General features: G+C 43.8%; 1 protein-coding gene and 1 long non-coding RNA gene across 6 annotated transcripts in view; one reads left to right on the plus strand and one right to left on the minus strand.

The window, feature by feature from the left end:
• Window positions 1-24,354, minus strand: part of unc5a (unc-5 netrin receptor A) — a 141,754-nt gene that overhangs the window by 23,919 nt on the left and 93,481 nt on the right. For 2 of the 5 annotated variants that reach the window (XM_086223194.1, XM_086223192.1), the window contains exons 3-7: window positions 19,500-19,643; window positions 17,861-17,964; window positions 16,560-16,740; window positions 12,666-12,833; window positions 5,115-5,279 (exon numbers count right to left, since the gene is read on the minus strand). In XM_086223194.1, coding sequence (XP_086079320.1) covers window positions 5,115-5,279; window positions 12,666-12,833; window positions 16,560-16,740; window positions 17,861-17,964; window positions 19,500-19,643 — 762 coding nt within the window. The remainder of the gene's footprint in view (window positions 1-5,114; window positions 5,280-12,665; window positions 12,834-16,559; window positions 16,741-17,860; window positions 17,965-19,499; window positions 19,644-24,354) is intronic. The other 3 variants (XM_086223193.1, XM_086223196.1, XM_086223195.1) reach the window with 3 other exon arrangements.
• Window positions 1,349-19,599, plus strand: LOC147250868 (uncharacterized). Its single transcript, XR_015119138.1, has 3 exons — window positions 1,349-1,427; window positions 19,407-19,439; window positions 19,553-19,599. It is a non-coding gene; the product is annotated as an uncharacterized LOC147250868 (long non-coding RNA).

Here is a 24,354-nt window from a genome sequence, read left to right on the forward strand (position 1 = left end):
AGAGACAGTGGATTTGCTCATGAAATCCTTGCAGCTCTTATAGAATGTGTTTCACTCTCTCAAAAGCATGGGAGCATCTCTCTCTCTCCCTCTGTCTCTCTTAAAAGTACAGTATGAAGATGACAGCTAAGCCCAGACAAACATCAATGCATTCGTGCATTTGTGTGAACGAGGCTGTGTGCGTGCGTGTGTGAGTGCATTTTTTTTTTTTTTTTTGCAGTAGAATGGGATTTGCAACGGCTGTCTCCCGGCAGCTGGAGGAATTTGGTGGCGGAGGTGGAAGATGCTCCTGGGGCCTTTGTGGAGGGCATTGTCCCAGGGAGCCACGGGGGCGTAGCGCTGTCAATTGAACACAGTCAAGAAAGGGACACACTCAGCCACACAGCTTTGAAGGATGGAGAACGACGGCAAAGGTTAAAGTGCTGCAGGCTGGCGTGTGGTGAGTTGACAACAAAAGGAAGAGAAAAAGGAGAGCAATCTCGCAAGAAGGAAAATTTAAATTCAAGAAGGAGAGAGGGAAAAAATGGAGACAGTGTGTGCCTGTAACTGACAGCATGTGCAATTTGCATTTCAGCAGTGAGCGGTGATAACATGTCCAAAAGGTTTGTGTCAAAATCTAGCAGATTATCGTTAGATAGCAACATATCTGGATGAATATCTCTAGACTGCGGTGGTGTTTTCTTTTTCACTTTTTCACGCTGTGTAATCCTACTGCTTAACAGGAACTGAGCTCAAACTTGATTTGACAGGTTTTAATTGGTGTTAGTCAATCTGTGACAAGAGAATGGCACAATTAAATTAGTGGAGCGCTCCCAGTCACGTTTGGGGGGAAAAAAAGGGAGAAAAGAAAAAGCGCATTTTTTGGAATTCTCTGCCTCGTTCTCTCTCCACATGTCTTACTCTCATCCCTATTCAGCTCCTTTCATCCATTTGTCCTTGCCTTCCCCCGTTTGCCTTGAAAAATCAATTTCTTTAGACAAATCAGCCTGACATACCCTCGTCTTTAAGAGAAACGCCAGAATCTATTTCATGGGTGATTATCTCCGTACAATCTGATACCTTAAGTAGAGATATTTCATGCCGGGATGGTTGTTGGCAGCCCATCATAACGCCAGAGCTCTCTTGACATGTAATCAATTGTCGATGACTGGCTTAACATAAACACAAGATCGCATGTGTTTGCTCTTGTTGTTGCACCGCCACCTGCAGTGAACATGTATATGGCATAAAAGGGTCCTATGGGATCCTTGTTGCAGCTTCTCCATTTACCTGCCTCTCCTCTGTCCATGTCTCCTCAGGGAAGCAGAGAGGTGCTTTAACTGAAACAAGCCGGGCTAAACTTTCCACCCTCTACAGCGAGCTCCAAACGAAGGGGGAAGAGACGATGGCTGAACCTCTCATTAAAGTTCCAAAATCCAATTGTCTTGGTGAGTCAAAGGCCAGACAAGGCTGTGGTATTTGGGCTTGTAACACTGCAGTCTACTGAGAGATGTGCAGTCTGGCTAAAGACAAAACAACCCCCGTCAGCAAGGAGACAGGAAACCCGGCTTCTGCTGATTGGATAAACACCGCCTCAGATTGGCCAGTTGCTGTTTACTTTCTGAGGGCAAACCAAAGGCACCTCGGATGCAAAGATTCAGTATCTCTGCCCCCCCCCCCCCGCGCACTCCATTCTTGAACCCACACAATAAAGTCAGTCAATCAGATGAGTCCCCCTCTTTCTTCGTCTCTCTCCATTCCGTCTGTAATCTCTGGTGGTTTATCGGAGCATCACTGAGTGAAGTTTTATCTGACCTGCCAGGTGTCACAGTGGAACGATCCTGATGCTCGCTACAATCGCAACCAGCCACTGCTCACGGGTCCTCTTGGCCCCGATCATTGATTTTCATGAAGCCAGCCAATAATTGAGGGGACATTCATCACACTTTAATTGACACAGCTAATCAGGCTTTATAATTGGATGAGCTATACTTTAGCCCCCTTCTTTTTAACGCGACGTCTCTCTCTCTCTCTTTTTCTTTACACGCTCGACCAATTTCACCCCTCTGTCGCCTGTCACTCCATCATTCATTTCCACTTGATGTAATTGCTGGCGAAGAACTTTTGTGTGACCTCTCTTCATGATTGATACCCATCTGTGGAGAGTCTGACTATGATGAGGACTATTTCCAGAAAGGACCCCAGGCCAGTCTGGATTTGTTCCCTCTCCTGGTCTTTTAGGTTCAGCTCCTCAGACTTGCTCCAGGGCTGTGCGGTTAGGGATCACTTTATGACTCGGGATGGGCTTATACTTCATCTCCTCTGAGACAATTTACCAACTTAAGTTTGGACTTTTGCTGCATTGGAAGTCACGTCCACACGTGTTAGTCCTATCTCACTCCTCTCTCTCCTGCATTGATAAATAAAAGCTGTGCAGCCTCCCGCACCTCTTCTCTGAGTATTTATCACGAGTCCTGAGAATATATTTCATCCCATGGCCAATCCAAGTCACTCGCCTGAAGATGAATAACACTAGAGTTCTTAAGGTCAGGGATATATGGCTACTAAAACTCTCAAAGTGAACGTGACCATTACTATCTCTACAATACAGTCATCCCATCCCTCAGCGATCCCACGGTGAAATATGAGCCAAAATAAATGCTCAACCATCCCTCATGCAGCCTCTGACCTGCTCTCAAACACAAAAAGCATGACAAAAACATCCCCTGCTGCAACATCAAATTAGCCCTCGAATTACAAACAGCTTAATACAGATTACTAGTTTGACGGTCTTTGCACAATCATTAGAGACACCCCCAAAAAAACGGGATGCTGCTGCAAATTAAGTCCATTACCTTCATTACACACATTAAGCCAAATAATTGTTTTTTATGTTGTACTAATTTCCTGAGCCTGAGAATACGAGCACTATCATTTTCCACACTATCCTTTTTGTGCCCTCAACCACCTGTCGGCCATTTTGGCCCTGGCACACCGCCAACATATTCATCATTTCCCTGCACACATTTTTTTTTTTTTGGTGAATCCTTATCTTGGGCTTCACTTTATGAAAATGATCCTGCCTGGGTCAGATCTGTTTATTTCCTAGAGATGTAACACAAAGCTCACTGCAGCACATTGATTCTCGCATCTGCAACAGCCAAAACAATAACCCTCATTTAACGTATGCCCATTGCGGGTTTAATGAGGGAGATTAGAGATGTTTGTGAGGTCCTCAGACAGAGGACGTCCTTTGTATGAGAGAGCAACTACGGCTCACTCTGCAGTTGTATTGTTGGATTACACTGAAAGAGAAGGGTGCCTTTTGTTTCAGGGGGAGCGTTTTCCATCTCAGCTAATAGCCTGCAGACACGGTTGAAGTATGGGAGTTGCTGACAAGCCAAAACCATCTTGCTATTTTGCTTATTATAATACTTCACACAGCAATTGTCTATGGAAACACATCTGCTGGGAACAGATTGGGACAGGCATTCTTCAGAGGCCAGCGCTCCGCTCCGCACTGTCAGAGTAAATACTGAGTGACTGTGTATGTGTGCGTGTGTATGTGTGTGTGTAACAATGACTGGCATCTTTGTGTATATATCTTGCTTCTCTCTGGGGAGGAGCAACTGACCTTTGATGATGGGACGACTGAGCCTCCTGGTTCACTGCACCAGCCAAACTCAGCTTTCTCAGACTCTCTCTCTCTCTCACAGACACACACACACACACACACACACAGTCTAAATGCTTACAAATTTCCAGTGCACCACAGTAGATATACAAACCCCCCCGCCCCCAACCACTCTCTATGCATCAGTCTATCTGATCATGTCAATCAGTGCAAGATACATTATTCAGTTTATTAATTCGCTGGCCCATGTCGACCAAATCCCATCAAAAGTCAGTGTTTACCAAGCAGATCAAGCAGAGAACACACTATTTAGAACATTTTCTGCAGGATGTGCCACACTGAGACTCATCATGTCTGGATGGGAAACTGCGATATCTTTTCTTCTTTGATATCTGTAGGGAGCGACAGAGCTCTCCCTTCATGTCCATCTGGTCGGCGATGGACCCTGTTGTGCCACTTTCCACTCAGCTGCCGGCTCAGCTGCACGAGCTTTGAGTTGTCTAATCCTCTATTAATGACACACAGGGTGCTGCAACACAGTGCTGGTTGTGCGATGCAGCTTAGAGAGATACACATTTGTTATGCAGCTCTACATAAACACAACATAAACATGACGAGGACAATAACGGGATACATGCACAAAGTAGGTGCGCTGTGGTTTGACCTGCAGGCGCTTTTATGTGCCACCTTGTGTTTTAATCAGAAGAGGTTTAATTCACAGCTCTATTAATAGGTTAGAGAGCATCGCAGCAGCGGCAGCGGAGCAGGTGAAAAAGATGTATTTTATTTTTGCGGCGAGTGACACACTGGTGTTAATTAGGACGGACCGCCTTAAAGGTCACGGAGGAGGGGACAGGCCAGCCAGCAGCGGTCTGCAGGCCATTCTTCTGTCAGACCATGGTCTCATGCGTAGATGTCTGCGGGTGTCATCAGCCAACATCCACGGGGTGATGTTTTTGATGCATTTTGTTTGTCTGGCTTCTGCTGTTTACATGAAAGCTGTTGGAGTTGAGCACTGGCTGAGGGAAGAGCCCCTCTTAATTTGAAATTGCTTTGACGTTATTTCTATGAATCTATCATGAAATAAGACCTTCATGGAGAAAACAAAATCAAATACATTTCTCATACCTTTTTAGAACTACAAGCACAGACATTCACTTCAGTTGTGGATTTGCATATAATAGATGAGTGGGCTACTGACCTCGGTCTAGGCCTGCACTCTTGGAGTACACTTCTGAATTTTATTATTGAATACACTTTCTTTTTTGACCCTGAGAGATGAGACTGTCACAGCTTCAAAAAAAAAAAAAGAAAAAAAAGAAATAGAATGCAACCATCACCATATTACCACTTGGCTCAACATGTCAGCCTCGTTATAATCTGCTAATATATAATAATATTTCCTTCTTGTTCCAGAGCGAGTGAAAAAAAAAATACAGCTTTTCTACTGTTTCACTAAGTTGAAGAATTGTGTGCAGTATGTGGGAGGTGGTGCTCTCACTCTGTGGGCACTGCTCGCTGGTGCAGTTGAGAGACTGGAGGTCGAGCCCCTGGCACTCTTTGCCCCCGGTGCCAGGTGAGGGCTGGGTGCACTCCCTGCTCCTCCACATTGAACAGTCTGCACCACACGCCGACCACTTGCTCCATTCGCTCCAGCCTCCATCTACTGCAAAGAAACATTTGAGAGAAAGAAGTAAAAAAAAAAACAAAAAAACAAACCAACAACTCGTGAGCACAAACTCACACAGCAGCAAACGTCAAACACATAAGTTCACAGGAAGAACTATTGATCGGAAAACATGGAGAATAATTTCAATAAAACAAGCTACAGTTCTTTTTTTTTTCTTTCTGACAGTGTGAAGTGAAGTTCAGAAGCAACACTTAATGTAAAACCAGATGCGTATTTGTGTGCTAGACGTGAAACAACTGATAGAAAAACTCTGTTGCCATCCTGTGCAAATCTACAGGCTGGAAAATGTAAACCTGCTTGGGAAAGCATTATAAAGACATGCAAATCCACTTGCACACGCTCAAATCCAGCAGATGCACAGGGGAAACCAAAGCGTGTCAAAGTGCTGAGGAGAGCCATATTGTTTCTACTTTGATTTCTTTTTCTCTTTGTTTATTTTTTTAACATGGAAATCAGATGCAACTGAGCTAAACCCCACTGGGTGAGGACTGTGAAGGTGCTCCGACCTGGTTGTTTGATAAATCTCTAAGGGGGGTGGGGAAAGAATTTGGCCCCTGGGAAATTAGTCCTCTAATCTATTGTATGGGATTTTGGCAAACATCCACTGGCACACATTGGAGTAAAAAAAAAAAAAAAAAAAATCCTCCAAAAACTGAAAATTTGTCACATTATAGTCCCTGTAGTGTGTCTAAACAGCAGGGGCAATATGGGAGGTGTTTCTCTGAGCGTAGATGGATGTACATTACAGCTGCAGCCTATTTCTGTCTATGACTTCAAACACGCCGCCATCCGCCACAGAAAAATGAAACAAATAGAAATGGGCCGGTAATCGTTCTCAGTGTACCCGGCTGTAAGAAATATCAGCAGCTTTACTGCGCGCAGAGAGGAAGGCCATTTTGGAAAAGGTGGGGGTAATTTGGCTCTGTGGCCTTGCAGAGAGGGAGGGAGGGAGGGAGGGAGAGGGTGCTGAGGTGGCTGGGAGTGATATTGAGAGTGACATAGCACAGGGTCTGGGGAAGGTTACCATAGGGCTAATGGGAAAAAGAGCAGTAATGAGCTCTCGTGGGGAGGAAAAAAAGCACTACTGTCTTGCTCTTTCTTTCTCCCAAACGTAAAGGTGAAAGGGACCAGGAATCACCACACCCATGGACACACGCGCACACACACTCACCCCTCTAAGACAGCAATAACCCTCCTCCTGACTGACCTGAGGGCAAGGAAACCTTAGTGCTCATTAATCCTAGCAATAAAGAGTGCAGGGGGCATGACCCCCGGAGAGCAGGTCTGACCTACGGCAGGTCAGAGGCTTTGGTTATTAAAACATAAGTGAAATGGTGAGGTGTTGCTCAGGGTGCGACATCTATTACTGTGCAACTGTACCGACTGATGATGTTATTAGGTTTTTGAGCCAGTCCCAAATGGGGAAACTAGCTCAAATGTGACGTTAAGACACCGGTGTATGAATCAGACCCTGGTCCAGTCAAACCGCTGGAGAGAGAGTGTGTGTGTGTGTGTGCGCGCGCATGTGTGTGTGTGTGTGTGTGGCAGGATACAATTCAGGCGGAGTTTTTTTTGTTTTGTTTTTGCAGTCAGATAATTTGGCAGCGGGAGCAGAACCAATCAGATAATTGTCCTTGTTTGGCATTGAGTGGACCCATCCGTGGGCCAGTGGGCTGATTATTCAGGCTGGGAATGAGAATGATTGAATAGCGAATTAAATCCTAATGAATGCATTATGTCGCCCCTCAGTTTATCCACACTAGTGTGAAATAAAGAGACCGGATCAACATCTGCCCTGATGAGGTGATGAAATTTTACTTCTCTTTTCCACCACAAAGCAAGACTAATGGGCATGCAAATAACATTTTCAAACACGGAGATTGGAGAGGAAACAGGGTGCTGCTCACAGGAATGCGCATGAGAGGCGAGCGCTGCCACCCGAGGTTGAGGAGAATCAAAGAAAAAATGAAGATGATGCATAAACAGTTTGTGACGGCATGTCTGACTCTGAACACACATAGTTGAAAAACAAAAAAGGCTTTTTTTGCGTTATAAAGAAATGGTGAGGACAGCAGATCTGAACCCAGAGCAATATCCCCCTCATTGATTTTTGTTGTTTAAAAGTCTAAAAGGTTGAAATCCAAACCGCTCTCCTTTTTTTTTTTTCAGTATCCACATAAGAAAAACCTACAGCCACAGTATTTCTTATCAAATCCCCAGAAAGAGATTGTTAGCGCCACTGCAGAGGGCTCTACAACTGATTTTCAATCATGCAGCACCACAGGTTTTAGGTCAGACAGGTTCCTGAGGAGGGACAGTAATACAATAGCCCAGTGGCAAGCCCCCATTTGGACACGTTGTCAAGGGGGAAAGCAAAAGGAACCCAGCCATTCTTTCCTGGTCGGGAGGAGGGCCTGTTTCAGGTTTTGCTGTTCAAGATGACAATGGCTGCTGACGGACACTGTCCCAGATCATCGGACACCTATGGTTTCTGTGTCCTTGAAGGGAACATGAGGAGGTAGACAAGTACCACTGAGAGCAGCAGGTCGCCCTCTGCTTCCACCGGCCTGTCAACACACACGTGTTCACAGTAACTACCCCTAATCCCGGTGTTCAGGGGCTGATGGGAAACGCCACAGAAAACCAGAGACCCATGGAGGGGGTTGATAGCTCTGCCACTGAAGTGAGTGATGCAACAGAGATTAATCACCAAACCTTATTATGTATTTCTGACACATTTCATGTGTTTGAAAATTGGATTTTCTGTTACTGGTTGAGATGTAGAGAGAAGTGAATAAAGCACTGCCTCATGTTAACTAAACCAGTAGAGAGAGAACGAGGAAGGTGAGCCAAAACAAACGGCACAGAATGATTAAAAACAGCACTGATGCAAGACTGTCACCAGATGGCCACCCGTCGGTTCGCTGTGAGCTAATGTGTTTTTCTGTTACATTTCGTAGCAATAGCCTTCATTTATTCTTTGGATAAAAAATTAAATCTCCAGAACAACCTCTGATAATACCCAGACACACACACACACACACACACACACACACACACACACACACACACACACACACACACACGCACACACACACACATTTCCAAAGCAGAATCAGACGCTCGCCTGCAGTGCAGACAGTAGACATATGGGTGCTAGCTAAGTTGCATGTGCACAACACTTCCACACACACACACACACACACACACACACACTTGCTCGTGTTCATGCACAAATACACCAGCCTCTGGTCTGTTTATTTTCCATCTAACAGAATTCTCATGACTCCTTCGGCAAGCCTGAGGGATCAGTACATTATTTAAATAATTCACACAAGTTAGACATCTTTTCATGTTGTTTGTTTTTCTCTGCTGACATCAGGATATTCATTTGTGCGGGGCAGGTGTCACCATCCAAAACTGGAGACTAATGGTCTGTCCCAAATCGCATGAGTATACTCAACTCAAAATGGAAAAAAGTATGGACAGTGTGCGAAAATTGAGCATGCAAAAGTAACCGGATGCTGTACTCAAATCGGTCAAGATTTTGATTATGCCACTGTGGACACTCGCCGCACTCATTTCATTGATAAAAATGGCGGTGGTCAGCTGTGGTGAGAGTCAATTGACACTGACTTGTATAGAGTTGTCTTTACATTAAAAAACGGGGACAAGTTTAAAATTCTGTGTGGACACGGGTTTGAAAAAATAAAATGACTCATCACCAAAATCCATCCATCGTCATCTTCTGCTTATTCCTACACATTAAGGGTCGCGGGGGGGCTGGAGCCTATCCCAGCGTCAACGGGCGAGAGGCGGGGTTCACCCTGGACAGGTCGCCAGCCATCACCAAAATGATTTGCTAAATAGATCACACAAATAAACAATACATACTGTTGACCTTCAGCCAACAGAAGGAGGACATCTTATTGTCGGCGCCGATTGTGGCGTAACAATGCACGATGGCTGATCACTTTGCTGTTTTACTGCTTCAAAAATCAACAAACAAGCACAGGCAAAAGGTGGCGGTAATTAGCTGATGCTGATGCGGTGCAGTCACAAATCGGCGTACAAGAAGAATACATAGTGTCATCATTTCCGGCGAGTGCGCCGCGCGGCGGTATGTGATTTAGAACAGCACTGCACCCTCGAAACTCGCGCACTGTTTGATTGAGTACATAGTATGCTTAGTATACTCAATTTGAACATTTTAAGTATTGAGTATGGACGTATGCGGTTTGGGACACACCATAACTCTCTGCAGCTGGTTCTGGCTCTGTGTATTTGTCAGGATCTGACATTTTGCCCTGACTATTGGCTCTGAACACAAGTCAACGCAGGCTCGAGTCAATGAGAATGTGAGGCATGGACTGCAGAATGATGTTGTATGTTTCAGTGGAATAGTTGAAGACAAAGGAGGAGACAGAGAGAGAAACAGAAGATAAGCTCAAGCATGTTTTGGCTACTCTGCGCCTCAAGTGATGATCTGCTGTGCTCTGAGCCTCAGGCTTTAGCCTCCTCCTCCTCCTCCTCCTCCTCCTCCTCCTCCTCCTCCTCCTCCTCAGCTCCCTGTGCCTCTTCCAGCACGGAGCCCATCTGATCTGTCACACTGGCCCCCGCCAACTCTCATTAAATGCTTTGGAGTCTTAGACAAATATACAGAAGAGCTTCTCTAGTTTAACACCTTCCTGATGAGAAGTGGTAGCCCACTTTTAGGTCCAGGAGTCACTGTGAACAGATATCAGCAGAGTTCTGTTACTGAACAAGCAGTCACTCTGAAAACACCAATATGTCTGCGGCTAAGTGCTGCTCGGAAGGAATCAGGCCTCTTTTTTAAATGTGGAACAACACATGGCTGTCGGCATTTAAACCGAAAGCCTTAGCTGGGCACTGCAGACACAAATTATAGTCTTTGAATGTTGTTGGTTTCAAATTTAAACTGATTTGTTGCCAGGGAATATTCATTCAGTTGACAGCATCTCTTTATCCCCAAAGAAGGAGTAGAGCAAATCTGAGAGGCCATCGATGCGCTCAAGACAAAACAGAGCCGTGCTGCAACCACACAAAAGCAGACCAAAAAAAACAACCAAAAGAAAAAAAAACATTCTTGTGTAAATTAAATGTACCAGATAGGTAAAAAGCCAAGAATCTGGAAACAAAACCAGCATTAACTGACACACACATACATACATATATATATATGTGTATATATTCTTCTACAATTTTTGAGCTTTTGAACTGTATACTGTATGTATGTATGTATGTATGTATGTATATATATATATATATATATATATATATATATATATATATATATATATATATACATAAATAAATCAGTTCAACAGCTCAAAAATTGTAGAAGAAAAATGGCTCTCAAAAAATACAGAAAAGTTCTTCTAAATTCCAAATGCCAGCTGCGTCTAAATAAATAATAATATGATGTCTATCTGCAGCATTACAGCTCCCTATGTAATTCATTCTTCTACAGCTCCCTATGTAATTCATTCTTCTCAGGGCTCTTTCTTCTGAAAGCATGGAGTGGATTAGACCTGCAGAGTTAGAACCACAGTGATAATTAAAGTTGTTATCCCGTATGTAAGAACGCTCTCCGCTAGGCTGACTGCATTCTGTCCGTGCAGCTCTTATAGGAGAGCTTCCATTTGTGCATTCAGGCAGTGTGATTCATACATGCCTTAATCATGTTTGATGAATCAAAGTGAGGATTCAGATGTATTTGGATTTGTCGCTGCGGGGCTGTGTGTGTGCGCTGGGTGACAAATGATGGAGCAGTACGTTCATCTTGGGGGACTTCAGAGGCATGTTTGTGAGTACACAACAGAGCCACAGTGCCACTTGTGATTGGAAACAACAGCCCATCATCCCCGGGCTCTTGCGGGGGCGATTTTTTTGGCCTTGAGGGGAACCCTCTCAGGGTGCCGGCAGCTGGAGCTTGCCTGTGTCACGCGTGTTTGCTCTGACACAGGTATGGAGCGAGAAAAGAGGGGTGACAGGACATGTGGTTGTCTCGAGAAGAGAAACAAAGGTAAAATGCAATTCCTGTCATCGCACCCCGAGGGCTGAAATTACAAACGTTCTCCTTATGGGCAAGAGAAAGAAAGAGGAGGGGCGGGGTTTGGTCTAACAATAGCAGCTTGGACTGACATTAATCTCTTTAAGCTCATAGAGGTCAGTATCCTGCTTTGCTATTGGGGAATGTCAAGCATCCCTGGACACCCCTCTAATTCCATTACTCACTGCTCCAGTGCTAATAATACCAAATCCGTCCAGATAGCGTCCTGACCGAGCATCGTGCATTTTTGTGTTTCCTTTGTCTTCTTCCTTCTCCTGCTGTTGTATTCTTACAGACCATGTTACTTACACTCACTCTTGACATCTAGTGATGTCTTTACATGAGAGATGTGTAACGCAACACCTTGATTCACTGTGGAAGATAACCTCTGTTCTAGGCAACGAAAAGCTGCCACCGCCAAAGGTGTTGGATTTCCCTCTCTGCTATTTACTGAGCGTGGGAGATTTCTGCTGCGGTCAGAGTGGCGGCAGCGCCCCGGCTGTATGTCCATAGGCTGATCTGCAGGCAGCAAAACAGCCATCCATCGCTTGTACACACTAAGGCTTTGTCAATGTCTTTCACACTTTTCCTCTTTTCTCTCTATCTGATTTCATCTTCCTCTATCCCTGTTTCCCCCTTCAATATCCTCCTCCTTCTCTCTGACTCTCTCTCTCTCACCCTCTCCCCCTCCGTCAGGGGGCTAATGTAGGACTGCAAATGAAGCATCTCAGGCTACCAGAGATCGATATGTGTTGCTCAGTATCAGGCAGGACATTCTCTGCCTCTTGAATGCTCTCACAAGGGAAACTGGGCAGGCAAATGAAACGCCCTCAACTGTTAACACGTAAACATGGCACACAGGCCGCCATAATTCAGCATTTTATTGCCCATATTTACTACATAGCTTGAGCAGCAAACAATAACAAATGTACTCGCTGGTCTGATACAATGCCATGGCTGGGACTGTGTCTCTTAAAGCAGACAGGTCTCTGATATAAAAGCAGGGTCTGCGTGGAAGATAAAGAGGTATGTGAACAAGGTGGGATAATAATAAATCACTTCAGGATGAGGCCTTACTGTGAAGACTAATAGGCTCTGACATTGCTGTGTAAGCCGTCTAATTGCAGGAAACAACAGAAGCGGTGACATCTAAGAAAAAGACCGGCAGGTGCTGGGACAGAGGCACAGCCAAAATAAAGACGGATTGATGACTTCTAGATGCAAAAGAATGCAGAAAGGAAGCCACAGGAAGCCAAGCGCCACAGGACAAAGGGTTGCCTGGGAGTTACCTGGACAGATGGCCACGCAGGCACTTTTCTGGACGTTCTGCCCCTCACAGGATGTGCCTCCGTTCAGTGGCGTGGGGTTGGTGCAGCTCCGACTCCTCTTCTGCCAGCCTCGCCCACACACAGCACTGCAGGACGACCAGGTGGTCCACGTGGACCAGCCGCCGTTGACTGTCAGACCAGCGGCAGGGGGGAAGGTGGAGGGGTGAGGGAGGGAGAAGGTTGGAGGGAAGGATGGACGGGTGGATGAAGGGACAGAGCAGCCAGGATTACCCGACATGCGCTAAGGACAAGAAGTGTGTTGCGCAAGAATAATCACGCCTGCTGTTACTGTCTTTGTTTCAGCACTGCAAAGGTGAACTAATGGAAGAGCAGGAGCAAAGGGGGCTGCTTCTTGTGCTACAGTCAGAATTACAGCCCACTGTGGTGAAAACAAAAACGGCTTCAACAGGGAGCAAAACAGGATGACAGCTTGTCATCTTTGACCCGAGGAAAGCACTAGGTTCACTTGAATATGATACAAAACACTAATAAAAGAGAATAAAAAAAAAAACAGCAAAACACCAGCAGTCTTTCAAACACGTCCTCCTTGGAAATGCCAAGGTGTTACTGGAGCCATCGGATGACAAATATCAGGGTGGTTTGAGGTATTTCAGATTGTATCTGTCACACATTCACCACTGATTTCACAAAAAAAAACAACAACAAACACAACATTTATCCTCCTTTTGTATTTGACGACCAGCGACCCCCAAAAACTCATGTTATTGCAGTTCCATTTGCAGAACCGGGGCTCATATTCTGAAACTCAACCTTTCATTAGCACATAATTGGTGCTAAATTGCTGGATCACGGCAGGTGATTACATCAAAGGACGATGATTTAATTCTAATCAGCTCCTTCCTGTATCTACCATGTTTGCTTCAGCTTACGTGAGACAGCAATTCCTGATTTATTGACTAGAGCAGCACTGTCGCTCTTCCTCTGTACATACTCCCTCCCTAATTTCCCCCTAACTCTCTCCTGTGGTTGTCGTGGCTGAATCATTTCCTTGCCCTCTGTATGCGATTGATTGCCCGCCACAGCGAGGTAAATTGCCAGGCAACACGGCCTCTGATTACCTCTTAGCACAGAGTGCAGTCACACCAGCCAGGCCTTGATAGAACGCATTTCTGGCCCCCTGTTGAACTCCCTTTGAAAAGGAGCGGTTATTATGACTTGCTGCAGCTAACTAGATCAGCTAGCACAGTGGAACACGTGTAACAACACGCAAAAAAACAACACTTCTATTGTGATTACGCCTCAATTAACATTGTTACAGTGATACACATCATCCTCTAGCACCCAAAAAACTGGAACACAATTTTGCTGGTCCACAGGTGAGAACTCTTATTTGACGTCCACAGACATTTACCACCAGATTTTTGCATATGAAAAACAAAGTAAGGTATTCAGCACTTGTTAATCAAGCATAAGATGAACATGGTTTCTTTTTTTTAAGGTTTGATGCTGGAGGCCGAGAGTGTGCAATGAGTTTTGGCTGCATGGCCTCAACTCACTATAAAGACATTTTATTTGAGAGTGCTCTCATGAAAGTGCACACGCCTTAATATTTAACTACAATTACACTCATAAAATGTCACTTTAACATCTGGACCCTTTTCGGGGTTTGCTGAGCGACGAAGTGATCTTCAAATTAAATCACTTTCAGGGTTTGTCAAACTTCATAATCTCGGAAACGTTTTTTTGTTACATGCTTGGTCATCTTTTTTCTGAAGTCTGGTATGTACGGTATAGCAGCATCCTGACGCAGACGGAGAAGATTCTGCATCGGTGCACTTTTTCGGCTTAAGTTTGACAATAAGTTTCGATTATTACAAGGAACAATGACATGTGGGCCCCTTGCACACAGCTGCATGCAAGGCTAACGTTATGACAAATGATGTAGACACCAGCAGTAAGTGATGAAATCCGCACATCTGGGCACATTTTAGATCGCATGGACTTGCTGGGCTGGACACACTGTGTGTACAGTTAAATAAGGCACATAAGTTAGCTCATTTCATCCTGAGCTAACGTCTGCGTCAACGCGGCAAACAGTGAGCCCAGCCGAGCCAGGGATTCAGGAGACGCCGTCAACCTTGCCATCCAACTCTGAGAGTACGGAGACAATCAGATCGTCTTTGGCCTCTCCCAGAGTGACATCATGGAGGCAACATCCTGGACATGCACATTAAAATTAGCAAAGGCCGGAGATTTGATTGCATGCGCTGCAAACAACAGCTGTTTGTCTGTCAAAAGTTGCCATTTTAAGCACTTAAAAAAAAGGAATTCATATTTGGACGCTTGTGTTAACTTTGATGCATGGAAAAGGAGCCACGCGTGCACAAACATAGAAAATCGAGGATCTTAAAAATGTTCTTATTCCATCCAGATAACACATGTATGTAATTATTTTGTCCAACCTTCACTACAAATTCATAGAAACAGGAATTGTTTTTGTGAGAAAAATGCAACTGTGAAACCAATACAATAATTTCCAATTACATTTCTGTCAGTCAACTCATTTGTCATCTAATTAGCTGTATTTAGAACTTTCTTGTGTGTTGTTTGTGAAATTACTTATAAAGTAACTTCAGCGGTCAGGAGTCAGCGTTAAAACAAAAAAATCCCCCAGGAATGTAGTGAAGTGAAGAAGTCAAATTTGTACCCAAGAACAGTATTGGAGTAAAAGTACTTACACTCCCCTAACATGTATTTCTGAATAAAGTAGAGCTTCATATTTGTCTTCTTTGATACAATAAGACTCCCGGGCCCCACCATACTCAAAATGACCCTCACATTCCACACTTTGCTCATTTGCTTGAGAATTGGAATTCATCTTAGACCCTAAAATCTATTGAGATTCCATTTGTGAGCTTTTGTTGGCTGAAAAGACAGTAGGAGCAACGATAAGTGGTCATTGATATTCAAAGAGCAACAACCTGAATATGAGAGCTGCATAAGATATTCAATTTTGATAAAACAATTCCCTCTGACACCATGATTTCAAACGGGATATAAATACGACTGTTTTGGTACTTATCTTTAATGTATTAACCATATTAAACTAGTAAAATGGTGGAGAGAAAAACCCTTCATGTACATTTATTTCGATACTTTTCTCCAGGAAAAAAATTCCTGCCACTGAGAGCTGGCTATGTGGTTGTGGAGTATTTTTCATCTGATACATCATAAAGGATAAACAACAACTGTTTTTCTTCCGTTTCAACACATCACAGCCTCGTCTTTTCTGGCAGCCTCAACAAAAGCAGACCCCGTGCCACTTTTTCATGAAGTTGCTTTCATGATTCACTCCCACGTGATATAAATGCGTGAGAATTAAGGCTTAGCCGTAAATGTACGCTTAATTTGAGTAGTTCCAATGAATCCCCGTGATAGAAAATATGCTTCCTCTCTGCATTTTAATAAAGGTCAGTCCGCGTTTCAAGCCAAGTCATTATTTACTGTTTACTGTTAATTCAATTTCTCTTCTAATGTTGGACCCACTACAGATGAGGAGGAGGAGGAGGAGGAGGAGGAAGATGGCAGCCCCGAGACACAAGCGTTTTGGCTGAACGACTGCCAGTAAAGTTGTTCTAATTACGTGCAGCCACATTACTCTCTTAAGTCCTTATTTATGATGGTGGAATCTATGGCTCGAGGTAATATTTAGCATTAAGTATGATGTCAACATATGTCAAATGTGTGCAACACTGCATAATTCATATACTGGATAATATGAATGCAATATTACCTGATACTGCAGGGATCTTCTTGCAGATTTATTGAATCATACAAGCAACATGCAAGCTGTTGTTGCGTCAATCAAAGCGGTAGAAAGAAGGCGTCACCTACCGTAGACTAGCAGCGTGGCGGAGGTGCTCTTACGGCGAGCCACAATGTTTTTGGCCACACACGTGTAGTTGCCCGTGTCTGCCAGCCGGGCCTTCTTGATGACGAGATTATGGTCAGTGGTGATGAAAAAATTGGGGTCGCTATCTGGGTCGATCACATCCTCGTTCCTTTGCCACTCCACCTGGAAATATGTTGCAGTGGGTCAAAACTCATTGAACAAATGTGTTTCCCCTCATTCACCGACAGACATGCTGCGGTTGAGGGACTTTTAAATGGAGGACAAAAGCAGCGAGTTTCTTCTGTTTTTTTATGCAGTCAAAGAGACAAAAAAAGAACAAAGGTAATTTGGTGTGACACTGATGCTGCGATAGAATTAATTTATACACCCTACTGATTTTAATATATTCTCGCTTTTGTGTGAGGAAGGGAGCTTTTATTTTGTAGCTGCTGGAGATAGCTGTTGGTGGTCTGTGAGGGAAAGACAACATACTTTTTTCAGTAGATTCTGTGTCCTTTTTACAGAAGATTTTATTACTTTTTTTTGGTACACTCACAGATTAGCTTGCTTGTTTTTCTTGCTCTCACTTCACCTTGAGCCATCTCAGGAGTAGCTACGGTTACGGCCGCATTGTTGTTGGTGTTGCTGCCCCATGCAATGCTGCATATAATTGGGCTTTCTTCCTCTTGTGTGCTATACCGGTTCTCTCCTGTGGCAACTTGTGTCTGATGTTCTTTTCTGCGGAGCTGCAGCCTTCTTTTGCTATTTCTCTACAAACAGTCGCCACACTGGAGGGGCTGCGACTGACTTGTCCGCTGCCCAAACGTCCACTTGAGTCCTGATTATGGCCGCCTATTTGGGCCTAGAAGCACATGAGGTCCTCTGAACACAGACACACACCACCGAGAGACGTGGGGAGACTGTTTGAGAGATGCCGTACATGCCGACACGGTAGAAAGAAAGAGAATGAAATAGCGAGTGAGTGAGGCAAATAGACCCATTAATTATAGATGGGCCTTTAGAGATGCCAAATGGGGAGTGAAGCCTCAATGCCTACCCTGAGTGATGTGACGAGACAATGTGATATACGGCGTCCCAGAGATGTAAGAGAGATAATAAATCAATAACGGGGGATAATTAGAGGTGTAATTTATCCATACAGGGTTGTGTGATCCCTGCTGGAGCAGGAGAGATGTCAGGGAGATGAGCCGAGAGACACTTTTTGCTCTTTGCCCTCCTAGAGAGGAAAGGGTAAATGGATGCTAGATGTGGCCTATAAATATCTTCTGTCTCCATATCTCACCTCAGCTTGTGGCACTCCCTCAGGGGGATGGCAACGCAGTAACACCTCCTGGTCCAAGGCCACCTCTTTACCCTGAGGCTCCTCTTCAAAGTTCTTTCTCAGGTCTGAGAGAGAAAGAGAGAAGAAACGCAACCAATTAGTAAGAGCTTGTGAAGTTTGAAATACGTCTACTCAGAAACTTGATGTTTTTAAATCTTTCGCTCTTGAAATGTTTGCCTGTAACCTCGCTGAGTGTGTCACACTCCAGTTGGCCCCTAAGCCACACAGGGATTGGTGGCACCAACCATGTTGCTTATTACAGGCTGCCTTGCTGGTTCAGAGATGCTTGTCTGCTGCCAGAGGGGCCCGGCATCAAGCAAAAGCAATTGCATTACCCCCCCATCTCTCTCACACACACACACACACACACACACACACACACACACACAGACACACACACACACGCTTCTCTCTCCAGCACCCGCCAGCCTCCAGCTTCCATCTGTATGAGGGCTTGGAGCAGCCACACGAAAACAAAGCCCCGAGGCGCCTGGACAAGAGCTCCTGCAAGCCCGGCTGTCTGCATGGGGCGTCACATTTCATCTCATTGAATACCCCGACTGCTGCACAAAGTATTTCTTATATATATATATATATATATATATATATATATATATTCATGTGTGAGCCAGGCTGTGAATTACACAGGTAAGACTGGCAATGCTCATTTAAAAGGGTGGCAATAAACACTGTGCCTGATGAGCAGGAAGGGCTACTGATGGCTAGCAGGTTGGCACAGATTGGATTTGTGGTGTGATGCTTTTGGCTCAGAGCGAAGCAATGTGTTAGTGTGCTGTGAGGGGGATGAGGGTGTGGCTGTGAGCCACCGCTGGATTGAATCTAAACTGATGGGAGAGCTCGTCCTGAGAGAAACGTTAAGAGAAGCAGAGTGTTTTTAATTAGAGCCGATACAACGGTACTGGAGGACACTTAAGATGTAAGAATCCTGGAAGGCCTGCATGAAATTTGTGCATATGAACATGGATCATTAATACATGCATGTGTGTGTGTGTGTGTGTGTGTGTGTGTGTGTGTGTGTGTGTGTGTGCGTGTGTGTGCGTGTGTGTGTGTGAGTGTCATCTTATATCTAACCAACTCTGTTGAGCTTTCATACAATGTTGGATAATGAATGTGTGTTTTCAAAACGCCTGGTGGTTGGGAGACGACGCTGCGTTAGACTGTCTTGGATAATGCATATTTATGTGGGAATTAATGGGAAGAATGTTTTAAAATACTCAAATGTGAAATAGCTTCCTCTAATAAAGCTTTTGAGGCTGCAGCAAGGGATGTGTCGGCGTTCCCTAGACAGATTTATGACTGCTACACAGCAATAAATTTTAGATCTGTTTTTACTCCGGTTACTTTCATTGGGATCATTGCTGATATACTGTATCTAGTGAAAAATATGCTCATGAATACTCAAATTTAGTGTTCTACTTTTTTTTAAGGCTGCCTTCAAAAGCAGAGGCATTACTCTCACTTTCCCTACGTTTCCTTCTCATTGCAGGATGACGATTTAACGAAAAGTGTCATCACAATTGTTGAGTGAAATCATCTTTTTAACATGCATTTTAATCGGTTCTCTTAAAAATTCACTCACAAGCAATTCTGATGTACGCTTTCTGGCTCTTCTGGGTTCCGGTGGTGCTCCAGGCGACACACTGACACCAGTACTCATCCAGGCCGAAGATCTTCTCCACCTGCTGCCTGGTGATGTCAATAGTCACCTGCATGACGGGCAGCGCTGCAAAGCAAACACAGGTAAAAAAAAAAAAAATTAAAAAAAATTAAAAAGGAGGTAAAGGCTGATTGAGAAGAATTATCATCTCCCTTAGCTCGTTTTGACGGCAGCGAAGAATGAAATGACCCTAAAATAGTTTTTCGGCAGAAAGAAAACAAATGAGCTGAACTGAATCCTTTAGTGCATTTTTTTGTACCCTCTACAAAACCGGCAAAGTAATTTAAAAAAGCAGGGCAGAATAAACAAGCACAGAACCATAATCATATATAAACAGAGTGCTTGTTAACTGAGGAAAATGAGAAGTGAGCCTACAGCTATCCACGGTGCAATTTGGAAGGCGTTAAAAAAAACGGCAACAGTTGTGGAGTAGCAAGGAAGCGCAAAGCAAACACAAGAGGCCCAAAAATACTCCAGCTGACCCGTTTCTCTATGATGAAATCCAGAGGGGAAGAGTTCATAATCTATGGGGCATTTCCTCAACTATAGTTGGCACCAAAAATAGCTTTTCAAGAGGGAAGTAAAAACACATCTTAAAACAAAGGAACTCTTCTCTGCGTAAACATCATACTGTAGCATCGTCTTTTTGATATCTGAAAGTTAATCCTTCCTTTGACCTTTTACTTGAGGCCTCCGATCCAGAGGTATTTTTTATATATTGAGCAGCGACCTTGATCTTTACCATGTGTCCTACTTTCTCTTCACTCTGAAGAGATTGCCATGTTTTCCTTCAGCTTCCTGCTCTCTCTCCGTCTGATCCTCTCCCTCTGGGGTCTTTTAGAGCGAGAGGTGTTGAACCTTTCATATGAGCGCAGAACATTTTAGAATCACAGAGGACACATCTCAGGGAACTGACAGAGTAACATATACACTGGCTGTATGTGCAAGTCTCGGTGGAGAGCTGCTCTTCAACTGCCATTTACATAAAAGCACTTTGTGACACTCGTACGTTCCCCTCACACACTTGATCTGTCTGCAGCGATCATTTACAGCTCCACAAGGAAGTTGACTGAGGCTTGACTAAGTGGCATCTATCAGGCTATCAAACCTATACAGCAATTACATAAAGCACTCGAGCTGATTCAAAATATTCAGGAAAACAAAATGGGAATTTCCTGTAAACTGTACATGGGTCTGTATGAAGACATAAGCTGTCGGGGGGGGGGGGGGGGTCCTGTCACCGGCAGCCACGCGCTGATAAGTAGCTGTGAGGCACGTTGACAGATCCCTCGTGTATTAGCATGTAAATGTGGTACATTTTGCTATATGTGATCACAATAAATGGGAGTGCATTTACAGTAAATCCAGCCCTCAAGTGCCACTCTGAGTGTCAACAACACACCGCAATGTTTGCAAGATTTCACTGACATGCTCTCCTACGTGCTTCTCTCACAAGTAATCAAAAGGGGGGCGGGGGGGGAATGTTCAAAGCAAAACTGATCAGAAAAGTTGGATTTATTCTGAAACTGAAGAATTCTCTTTCTCCCTCCCTCAAGCGACTTTTCAATGAGATACGTGTGTGTGTGTGCGTTTGCAGTGAGAGTGTGTGTAGCAAAGGCTGAGAGAGTACCTAAAAGCTAAAACAAATGGCTAAAGTAACAAAATGGGCACTACAGAGAATGAACAAATGGAGCAGAAGAAACTCTCCTTCCCTCAAATCAGCAGAATGGCAGCTTTTGACTTTGCCCTAAAATGTAAAAAGGAAACTTGAACATTACTACTGGAACACTTTACAGCAGCAGAACACTCGACTTCTGCAATCCCAAGGACAGTGGTGATTATTGCAGCAGTGTTTTGAGTTCACTCAAGTTGAGCTCCAGACAGAAAATACCTAAGTTTAAGTTTTAAAGCTGCAGGAAAGAAACAGCTTTTTATTGTTTTAATGTGGACTCACACAGTTGTTGTTTTTTTTGTTTTGTTTTTTTGTTTTTTTTTACAATGTATGGAATTCTGTGAAACTTATCTTATTTCCCCTCAGGGATCAATAAAGTATTTCTGATTCTAATCCTGTTCACAAAAGTGTGTGAGTGGTACTTTTATTTAACTCCTTATAAAACCTGGCTGTTATATAAATGAACACATGATCGCAGTTGCAGCGTCACACCTGAGAGCTCAGAACAAGACAATAATTAGACGGAGGTAAGATGAGTTAATGTACGCCAACTCATTTGGAGAGATGCATACATTGAGCACCGCTTCATGTTGGTTGCTGTGTGAAGCTCAGCGTACAGTAGAAATCTATTTGATTAATGCGAGCCTTCTTCTTTGAGCTAGAGGGTGAAAGGAATAAAGATCAGTATGGAGATGCAAAGCATGAACAATAGCAACCTGAGGTGAGACAGCCTAAGAAGAGCAATTTGAAGCTCTGCTTGCCAGGGTAATTGCATTCTGCTTCCTTATCTCTTCCTGTCTCCATAATTACCTGCTTTCTGTGTCTGACACCTTCCAGAAACACTGCTGTTAGTCACTTTGTCCAATTTCACTCCAATTAATAAGTAGGACAAAATAATCTCATCACTTCGAGAGGAAAATAGGACTGAGTTTAGAGCTTCAACACACTTATGACTCATTTAGGTTATTTCATATACATATATCAATATTTGTAAAAGTGTACTTAACTGCCTCCAAGGTGTGAGGAACTTAAAAGTGTAAGAGGAAATTTAGACTTCATACTCTGATAAATACTAAATGTGCACTTAACACTCCTGTTAAATGATAATTAAAACATGACATGATTCCCACAGCCTTTGGTTTGATCTGCAGCCCATTTATAAATGAGCTTACATCCCAAACCTCAGAGAAATTACTGTGAAAAATGTAGAGGGTGATTATGAGATTGACACCGCATACGAGCGTACGAGCTTGAACTGGGGTGAGGATATTTTTATTGGAGTGCATGAGGCGCAACCTCATAGGCTGCACTTACCTACAGGATTTTGAAAGACACACAGTCACGCTTTGTGTAACTGCACTGAAATGAAAAGAGGCTAAAAAAAGACAAAATATGCTCGGACGCAAATAGAAGCTACCTCACATACAGCGCTACACCACACAATTACCGTTGTGGAAATAATGACAAATATTGGCAGTTCAGCTGTATTATATTTTCTATATTCCCATGGTAACGGGACAGTAATAGCTTGTATGTTTACTGGCATGTTTATTTTTCTGTCTTCTTCCTCTGTGTGACAGGCAGGTAGAGATGGATCTAGAAGACGGCAGCATAAACACCCGTGCTCCATTTAAGTTTGTTTGGATTGTCTCTTTGGTCTCAAGTTCATGTTTACTTTGCAACTTTGTTACTGTTGAGTCGTAACGCACAAGACTAGGTTTATGTTGTGGTTAGGTTTAGGCACCATTTTTTGGGGGGGGGGGGTAAAAATAAGTATTTTTAAGTGTGGGGATGATCATGGTATTTCAAGTTGGGGTGTGAATGACTAGGATTTGTTAGTAATTATCTGTTATTAATGTTATTGTCCTGCCAGGGGCCTTTATACTCGATATAGGCTTGTATGTAAACATTCATTAATCAAAACCTGAAAACCTATAAGGTCAAAAATTATTGATCCTGCCGGCGGTTCCTAAGGTGCAGCGATGCACAAGCAGAGATGATGAGAAGGTAATAGACCATGATGGTTCGCTCATGTAGGTATGACTTTGTGTGTGTGTGTGTGTGTGTGTGTGTGTGTGTGTGTGTGTGTTACGGAGGGAGGGTGTTAACTTAAAGAGGACCTCTTGCCCTTAGGTGGTAAAACGTTATCTCTGAGTTGCTGGTAAAGGTTAGGTAGTGATTTTAACTTAGCTACAACAAGCTAGCAACAGACTTCTGGTCAGAATTTTCCAAAATATAATCCTCACTAAATCAAAAATTAATTTGTAGGCTAGGATCATGTCCGATGAAGTGGACACATCATCAAGGAGAACGCATGAAACATGTACTACAAACACTACTTTTACTGTCCATATAAGAGTGTCTCAAAAGTTGGCTGTTCTACCTACAAATTTTCACATTCCTAATTTAAAGCGCTGTCTTGGTTCGCAATTAACAAAGGGGCCAGATCACAGGTCTGCCACTTCAAAGTCTGGTACCTGTGGGATCAATCCACACCACCGGCCTGCCTTCCTGAAAGGACTAACCCGCTATACAGTATATTGATGGAATCTGATTTCCTACTTTCTTGTGATCACGATTACTACGGAGGACTTGTATGTTTCCCATATTTAGTGCTTTTTCTTGGCGAGGACGATATGAGGCCACAGACTCTCGTTAAGAATCACTAAGATTTAACAAATAAACAAAAGGTACAGAAAGAGACTGTGAATTGACTGACTTTATTATGGTGGGACGGTGTTTTCTGCAAAGTCTTTTGAAAATTGAACACAACAAAAGACATTTATAGAGAACAACTGGAACACAAAGCTGGCACTAGAATTCCCTCGACTGTGTTCGATTCTGTCAAAGACAAAATGCAATACATTCAAAGATGCACAAAGTACAGTAGCACTTAACAATGAACGATCATCCAGTGACAAAGTGCGCACATCTTTGTGTATATATGTCCGTGTGTGTGTGTGTGTGTGTGTGTGTATGTGTGTGTGTGCGCGTGCGCTTGTAGCATGAATTTCTCCTTGATCCAACAGGGGCTCAGCACACACAGGGTAAACATCACTGGACTCAATCCCGGGTGAGTCGATATTGGGCTTGTCTGAGTGCAGG

This window comes from Aulostomus chinensis, chromosome 13 (assembly GCF_037954235.1).
Source record: "Aulostomus chinensis isolate RoL2024-O1b breed Wild chromosome 13, RoL_Achi_v1.0, whole genome shotgun sequence".
In the NCBI taxonomy this organism is placed as follows: domain Eukaryota; kingdom Metazoa; phylum Chordata; class Actinopteri; order Syngnathiformes; family Aulostomidae; genus Aulostomus; species Aulostomus chinensis.